General features: G+C 34.0%; 1 protein-coding gene across 1 annotated transcript; it reads right to left on the minus strand.

The window, feature by feature from the left end:
• Positions 1-3992: 3992 nt before the first annotated feature.
• On the minus strand, positions 3993-9175 carry LOC136226731 (jasmonate-induced oxygenase 2-like). Its single transcript, XM_066015370.1, has 3 exons — positions 8525-9175; positions 7256-7586; positions 3993-4453 (listed from the first exon to the last, which is right to left on the minus strand). Exons 1-3 carry the CDS (start codon positions 9049-9051, stop codon positions 4199-4201), a joined length of 1113 nt encoding a protein of 370 aa, XP_065871442.1. The 5' UTR covers positions 9052-9175; the 3' UTR covers positions 3993-4198.

A 9175-nucleotide genomic window follows, 5' to 3' on the forward strand; every position in this document is an offset into this window, starting at 1 on the left:
ATTGTACAGGATGGTAAGAAATTTTGGATTGATGTTGTTTATGAGAGACTTCCTAGTTTTTGTAAAGTTTGTTCTTACATAGGACACATAGCTTATGACTGCAAAAAGAATAGGAAACCTGCCTCTTTTGAATCATGCCTCCCTGCTAAGGACGCATACACTAGAGCTTGTGCGACTAAGCCACAGCCTAAGAAGCAACATGTTGTATTTCCAGTTCATGAAGTGCCGCCAGAATTGTTGCTGATACTGCTCCACCTATTATGCCTATGCTTGAGAAGGAATCTGTGGGGATATTATCTGGCATCCCTCAAGGTCATGTTTTGGATCATGTAACTGACATGTTTCCTCGCTCGGATTCATCGGGTACTGATAATTTATTTGTGGGAGCTGTTGTTGCCTCACTCCCGCTTTCCTGGGCTGATTAATCTGAAATGGATGAGGGAGAGTGGAAGACTGTGGTTCGGAATAGAAACAAGAAATCAAAGGTCTCTTCGGATCTTCCAGAAATTTTGCAAACCTGTTCCAAGAGGGTCAGTAGGCCTCCTGCTTGTTTTACATAACTTTATTGTATTGAAACTATAGGGTATCAATAACTCGGAAACCTAACGTTACCTTTTCCATTCATGTTCTTTGTATAAGCCTGATTTTCTTTGTCTTGCTGAGCCGTTAGTTGATTTGCTTACTATTCGTCAATCCTTTTGGGATAGTATTGGGATGATTTTTGTTGCTGTTTGTGCTCCTTAGCTTCTTCAGTTTTGGTATTACTCAGTTTATGTGCTTCGTTTATGGTAGTGCTTGGGCAAATCCCCGCATTGACTTGTTTGATACCATCTTTTGCTTCCATAGTGCATCTCCGGGTCAGTGGCTCTTTTGGGTGATTTCAATGCTCTGTTGGGGGCTCATGAAAATACCGGCCAACCGCATGCTCCTCGACATTGTAGGGAATTTCACACCTTTTTGGAATGGAATAACTGGTTGGATATGCCTACTTCGGGACCCAGTTCTCTTGGTGTAATGGTCACCAAGGTGTGGCTTGGGTTGACAGTAGACTTGATAGGGCTATTGTATCTGAGCCTTTTGCTACCTTTTGGTCTTATAGTAGCACGGTGCTCCCCAGGCATCACTCGGATCACCATCCTTTACTCTTTTGTTTTACCAAAGGTAAATCTCGGGTTGCTCGGTTCCGGTTTTAGAAAATGTGGCTGACTCATCCTGGGCTTCGGTAGATGATCATTGACTACTGGTCTCTTGCGTATCGGTTGCTTACACCAATACAGTTTGGGTTTGTAAAACGGAAGAACATCCATTATTGTATTATTGTGGCTTCTAAAGGTATGAATATTCTTGACAAAAAATGTTTTGACGGTAATATATGGGTATGAAAATTGACGTTCGGAAGGTCTTTGAGACGCTTGATTGGAATTTCTTACTTGAGGTTCTTCAGGCTTTTGGCTTTTCCCTTCAATTCTGATTGGATCCTTAATATTCTTTCTTCTGCTCAGATTTCTATTATAACCTCAGTGGGTCCCCAAGGCTATTTCTCCCGCTCTAGGGGAGTTCATTAGGGAAACCCTTTGTCCCCCATTTTATTTGGGATTGCTGAGGATTACCTTAGTAGGATACTTTCATCTTTACTGTCAGTGGGAAGTCTTATTCCTATGACTTATTCTCGTTCTTCTCAGTTCCCTACTCACTTGCTTTATGCTGATGATGTCCTAGTATTCTGTAGAGCTTCTTATTCTAATGCCCGGACCCTGCATCCCGTGATATCAACCTTGAACCAACAAATGTTGCCTCTGTCTCTGATTCTTTATAAAACAGAATAAAACCCATAAAATAGTTACTCGATCCTAGACCGGCACTTTAAGACCCAAAATTCACTAGGTAGTTGTTCAAATTGAAACCCCCACATGTTATAGTAATGTGGTAAAAAAAGAATGGAGAGATGTTATGCCACATTAGTACAATGCGTTAATCACTAATGGTATATGGGAATTAGTACCGAGCTCGAATTCCACAAAGATAGTTGGTTTTCGATGGGTAATTCGAATCAAATTGAACCCGAATGGTTCTGTTGATCGCTTCAATTAGTTTCAAAGGGGTATCATTGACACTCCAGACTTTAGTTCGAAAAACATCCAGTCCTGCCAGCAACCCGACTATAATTCATGTTATTCTATCTTTGTCTCTCTCATGTGGTTGGAATATTAAGCAAATTGATGTGTCAAATGCATTTCTTCACGGATCCATTGATGAAGAAATTTATATTGAGCAACCCCTTAGTTTTATTCATCTACAGTTTCCAACACATTTGTGCAAATTAAAGAAGAGTTCGTATGGGCTTAAAGAAGCTCCAAGGATGTGGCATAAATGCTTAATTGATGTTTTAATTGATCTCAGTTTTCAATGTTCTAAGGTTGATTCGTCACTTTATTTTCTTCATAATTTGGGTGTTCAATTGTTCTGCTTATTATATGTCAATGGCACTTTAATAACCGGTTCTGACTCAGAAGCTATTTAGAAACTAATTTCTCAACTCAGTCCATATTTGCAATACGGGATCTGGGCAAAATGAGTTATTTTCTTGGTTTTGAGGCAACTTGGACAATGACCATCTAAATCAGAAAAAATGCATCAAGGATCTTCTCACACGTGCACAAATGAAGGGTGTGAAGGTTATCTCCACCCCGATATGTACTATAGATAAACTAACACTTGAGCAAGGAAAACCATTTTGATGATCCCCACTTATACCGTAGTTTTTTCGGAGGGTTACAATATGCTACCACTACACATCCAGATGTCAGCTTTGCAGTCAATAGAGTGAGCCGATACATGTAATGTCCTTATATCGATCATTGGAAGGTAGTAAAACAGATTTTGAGATATCTATATTCCACACCAACTCAAGAGTTATTGTTTCTTAGGGGATTTTTCACTAGAAATTACATGCTTCATTGATGTCGGTTCAGACGGGCACCTAGATGATAGAAAATCCACATGGGCTTTGCAGTCTATCTCGATCCAAATATTTTCTCTTGGTGCACTAGAAAACAACAGACAGTTTCTCGATCATCAACCGAGGCCGAGTATCAGGCTCCAACATGTTCAGCAACAAAAGTGATGTGGTTAACAACCTTGTTGGGAGAAATTGGCTAATCTCCTTCAGCATCTCTGATTATGTGGTGTGACAATTTAGGGCAACTTATCTTACCGCTAATCCGATTTTTCATGACCAGTCAAAGTATTTGAAGATTGATTTTTACTTTGTCAGAGACAAAATAATAAAGAAAGAACTTCGTGTCTCTTACATTTCCACACTTGATCAAACATAAGTTATCTTTACTAAAGCACTGACCAATGCTCGGTTTCTTGTCATCAGAAGCAAGTTGAAGGTTTATCCACCATCAACTTGAGTGGGGGTGATAATAGTGACTCGGTCAGCACTATTTCTGTTGGTACAGAAACTGAATTGAAGTTGTCAACAATCTGGTACTAGTATCTCAATTAGTTAGCTACAAATGTGTATTTCAAATTAGAACATATTTCCTTTTATTTAAATTCAAATCTATTATAATCCATAAATGTAAATCCATATATATAATTATAGATAAATCAAACTTAGTTGAGACTTATTCCCTTCATATGAAACTTTATTTTTTTTTTATTTTTCTGCAAAACACCCTAAAATATCAATTGAGCATCCATACATCATCAAAGAACACACTAAGCACTCCATGTTAGTAAATCATAGATCCGATAACATGATGTATAAGGAAAATCACTCTTGACTCTTGCTTGATAAGAATAAAAGTTATTTTTTATATATATACTTTATCCTTTATCCTATCCTTGTAAGAATGAATATAGTTTCATTGCAAACTTTGACCTTCTACATATATATAAACAAAAACAAAAACTCTTTAATTGAGTATTCAAATTTTTAATTTTTTATGAACACACTCTCTTCAAAATAAAAAAATCCAACAAAGTAAAAGAAAAGAAAACATCATTGATTTATATAATTTGCATATATGCTACCTTAACTTGAGCCAAATCCCCTCATTTTATGAATATTACACTACATACATGTAAAATTCACTTGAAAATAAAAATCAATGAGGGGACTTGGGAAATGTATATATAATGATGTACAATAAAATCAAAATTGATTTTTTGTTTTCTATAATTATAATGGTCATTGGCATCTAGGGGATTTAAGAGATTCAACTTGAGATTTGCCTTTAGGACCCTTTAATCTAATGAAAAGTCTATATTGATCAAATGTCATTGGTGGATATAGTGATGGTCTTTCATCTGTAACTAGCTCCTTCAATGGTTCTATTGGTATATCACTCTTTGGGTTATAGAAAAATGCTAGTGACACTCTTTCTTCTGCTGAATTTACAATCACTCTATGCTCCACACTCTTGTATATTGCATTGCTTAGTACCTAAATATCACAAACATATATGAGAATCAATTAGCAACATTTCATCAAAGTTTAAGCAATTACATATTGTAGTATTTATATTACACGTACGTATGTATGTAGAATAATGCCCCTTACTTGAAACGTATGAGACTCTTTTGCATCATGTGTTAAAACAAATGCTATTTATGTCAAATAATCAATAATAAATTGATGCAGAACTTTAAGTAGATATGTAAGATGGAAGCGTAATATTTTATTATTTCTAACACTCTTAGTTACATAACGTTAAGGGTTGTTGGTTTAAATTTTTAGGTCAAATAGTTGTTTAACATGGTACGATAACATATTAAATGTGATAGAGGATTCAAATGATTCTGGCAACTATTTGTTAATAAAATTCAACATATGGTAAGATGAATCTTTGTTGTACATGTTTCAAGTTCAGAAGACATTCACATGTGAAAGTGTATCAAAGATAATAATAATATAAGCTATTCTAGAACCTTATCTATGAACTTAAACTTTTAGGTCAAATAGTTCCTTGATGAGATATTCAATCGGCAAGGAACCAATTGACCCAAAAGTTTAATATGATAGTTAATAGCTAAAAAGGATTTTTATTATAATATCTGACATACTTACCCATCTTTCTATATGTTGAATTTTTTTTTTTAATAAATGAAAGCTGTCAGGATTTCAACTCTTGACTACTTGATCTAAAAGACTATGATACATTGACAAGGAACCAATTGAACCAAAAGATAAAGCTCGTAGTTAAAAATCAATATATAATCTCTAAAGCACCTCGCATACAAATATCCTTTAAACTTGAAGCGTGTACAATATAGACACATCTGGAAATTCCTTTTTCATGATTCGAATGCTCAAACATTTAATTTAAGAGGATATGATATCTTTTATATTAATTTCTAATAAGATAATTAAGCTAACCAAGATTAGTATAAAAATCACTTAATTAGGAATGGCAATGAAATTGCTAACCTAGAAAACTATACTAGTTTAAGGACAAGCTAGTTAATCACATGGTAAATACAAATTAAGACTAGGTTATGCTAATTAAAGGCTATTTTTTGTTTTTTTTCCTTTAAAAAAAAAAGAGAGAGGACAAGTCAAAAAAGATGACTCATAGCCATCATATCAACTATATAATATGTGTCATGCACTAAATAATGTCATGATTTGGTTGTCAATATTGAAGAGTTCTCTTTCCTTTTTTTATATAACACATGTTAAAAATGTGTGCATTCATCCCTTTAAAAATTAGGTCTCTTTTTCAAGTCATTATTGAAGATATGGCAAAAAGGAGGATGAATTAATGCTTTTTTTATCACTAGACATTAAAAGTGATTCCTTAGTGACCACTTGGACTAGGTAGCTTCTAAATAAATAAACATTCTATAAATGTGCAAATTCTAAATTTTCCATATATAGAAATAATTTTTTCATGTTTATCTAATTTAATTGCATTTTCTTTTCAATATATTTAAACTTAATTTACTATTATTTTTATTTAAAAATAATTGTCATCAAATATTGTAACCAAAATAATATTATTTCACTACAGAAAAAAACAGGAATTAATGACCAATTTTAATGACTAAAAGTAAATGTCTTTAATTAATAACCAAAATTGGTCACTAACAATTTATAAGTCATTAATTTTTTAAGAAACTGCATTTAAAAGTATATATGTCTTTAATTAATAATCAATTTTTTTTATCGAATTAATAACCAAAATTGGTCAATAACAACTTATGAGTCATTAATTTTTTAAAAAACTGCGTTTAGGGACCGAATTGCTTAAAAATATATCTATCTTTAATTAATAACCAAATTTTTTTTGATCGAATTAATAATCAAAATTGGTCACTAACAACTTATGAGTCATTAATATTTTAAGAAATTGCGTTTAGGGACCGAATTACGACTGAATTTCCAGTCTAGTCTCTAACTACTGATTTTCTTATAGGTGGAAAGAAAATTAAAAGTTATATTCTATTATTTAATTTTATCATCTTATCCAGATGGACTCTTAAAAAAGTGTATAGTTCTTCCAATAACTATTTATCCAATAGATAAAATTTAATCTTGGAATCTTAATAATTTGCTTTATTTGTTAGTGTGGACCATATAATTATCCTTTGCCCTTTGCCCTTTTCTTTTTTCATGAATCTTTATACTAGGGGGCTTCATTTCATGATTTTCATAATTGAAATTCATTGATTTTCTATATAATAATATAACCTATCAGACTTATTTATCAACTTAAATTAAACTTTTAGGTTCAAAATTTCTTATATCAAATCATTGAGAGTCTAAATCTTAATAATTTTATTTATTAATAGAATTTCAATATATAATAAGATAAATTTATATTATATGTAATGAAAAATTAGTATATAGATGGATTGGGGCGCATTCACACATACGGCTCGAGTACGAGATGTGTGCATACACTACGGCTCCAATACGATATTAGGTCAAATGGTTCCTTGACAATTAACACTCTAAAATAAATGAAAATCAATACGAGATTACAATCTTAAGGAACTTCAGACTTGTAACCACTCAACTCGATTTTAATTGAAAATGATTCATTTATAGAGTATCTGATGAGTTTCGTACCAATTATTATTGGTATTATTATTATTATTTAAAAAAAAATTGAATGTTGACTAATTTTTTTTGGACCCCTCCATGTAGATTGAATCAAATTTGAACCAAACATATTTAACCTTAATGGATAAAAAGAAAATCAACTTGATCATCAATGAAATGACAATTAATTTAAATAAATACCTGAATCTGATCACCAATATTGACAATGAAAGCATGAGGGGCCGGTTTCACCGTAATCCAATCGTCTCCTCGCCGGACTTGAAGACCCGGGACTTGATTATCCGGCAAGAGAACCGTCATCCCCCCGGGATCCGAATGAGATGACAAGCCGAGAGTCAAGTCGGGTTGCGGACATTTCGGATAAAAATTAACCCGTAAACATGCTCCAATATTTTCCCCACCAAATGAGTCTTGTAAACGTTGTTTTGGTAATCCAAGATTAGTAGATAATATCTTCATTAATCTCCCACATAATTCCACAACTTGCTTTCCATATTCATCAATCACTTCCCTTCATTTAAATAAGAAAATGTTTGTTAGCTAAATTACAAAAATATTTTAACTACTTTTAACTACAAGTGGCCGGCAAAAGTTCATATTCATATGCTTTTCTTTTAAAATATTCTTCTAAGATATAAACTTACTAGGTACGATGATTTCAAAAAAATAAAAATATCATCATTGAATATTATATCTAAATGGATTAGAGGTTGGATTCTTTTCATTTTTAACTCATGTTGGAATAATTTCAACCACTCGACCAATTAAAAGTGTGATGCATATTAATTAAGAGAGTTTGATTGATATTAAGAAATAAATATGTGCATATGAATTAAAAGTGTGATGCATATTAATTAAGAGAGTTTGATTGATATTAAGAAATAAATATGTGCATATGAAATTAATTGATTAGTTGAATGTATTGGTTACAGGGTATTGTAGAATTTCTCGATAGATAAACACCTATAGTGCGTGGAAAACAGAGTGGATACAGACTTTGAAAGCTGAGAGTGCAATTTTGCACCCTAAGCAGCCCCTTTTTGTGGAGACAGGGGACTAAACAACCCCTTACAGGCAATAATGGATCCATGATTCACTGAGAGGGGGTGCTTAAGGTAATTTATGATTGCTATTTTAATTTTTTTTCAAGTGTTTTTACATAAAATATTAAAACCCAGTTCATGTTTTTGATAGAATTTTTAACGAGCAGTGGGTTCTCAAACCCCCTTAACCCTTCTGGATGGGTCCTGCTCCCAGTAGTGGTTCCCAGAGGCCGGTGGTGCTTTAGCACTCCTGAGCCCCCCGTCTCCATCTCTGGTGGAAACTGATACTGAAAAACATAGCCGATAAATGAAAATGAAAGGCGACAGCACGAAACACGAAAATGCTACTGAAGAGGAGTTTCTGTGCGACATAGAAAAGCGGAAAAAAAGGGGGAAGTTTAGTTACCTGCAATCAGATGGTTGTGCAGGCCATTTCTTGTAATCTTTCAAGCAAAAAGGAAGATAGTGAAGAAAATAATAATCACTCCAATCAAGAATAGCACCTTTCTCAACACCTAATCTACTTCCATACCCTTCATAAGTTTTTGGTGAATTAGCAAACTTCTGCTTCTCCTCCAAAGGCATATGAAAAAACTCCCTCCAAGCTTCTCTACTTCGATCCATCAACTCCGGTCTAACCCCATGGTTGATCACTTGAAAGAATCCCCACTCCCTACACGCCACCAAAATCTCCTCCAATGTCGCCTCTCTAACACCACCATCACCACCACCACCATCCTCATCTTCGCAGCTGAATAAGCCGCGAAGATCAATAATAGGAATATTGGCGTCAGGAGGGGAAAACTCTACCCCAGATGGACGATCCTGGGGAGGTTTGATATAACGGGTAGGGATTTGGGAGAGGCAGGTTTCGGACAAGGATTGAACACGAACAATCGGTTCAGGCCAATCTTGGAGATTATTATTGCTCATGTTGGGTGTTTGTGTCTTGTTTGGTTGTGTGTTGTTCTATTGATTGGAAAGAACATATGGAAACATGAAAAAACAAACAAGATTTGAAGGTTTTAAAGGAAGCGAAAATGGAGAAAGAGAACGT

Source organism: Euphorbia lathyris, chromosome 4 (assembly GCF_963576675.1).
Source record: "Euphorbia lathyris chromosome 4, ddEupLath1.1, whole genome shotgun sequence".
Taxonomy (NCBI): Eukaryota; Viridiplantae; Streptophyta; class Magnoliopsida; order Malpighiales; family Euphorbiaceae; genus Euphorbia; species Euphorbia lathyris.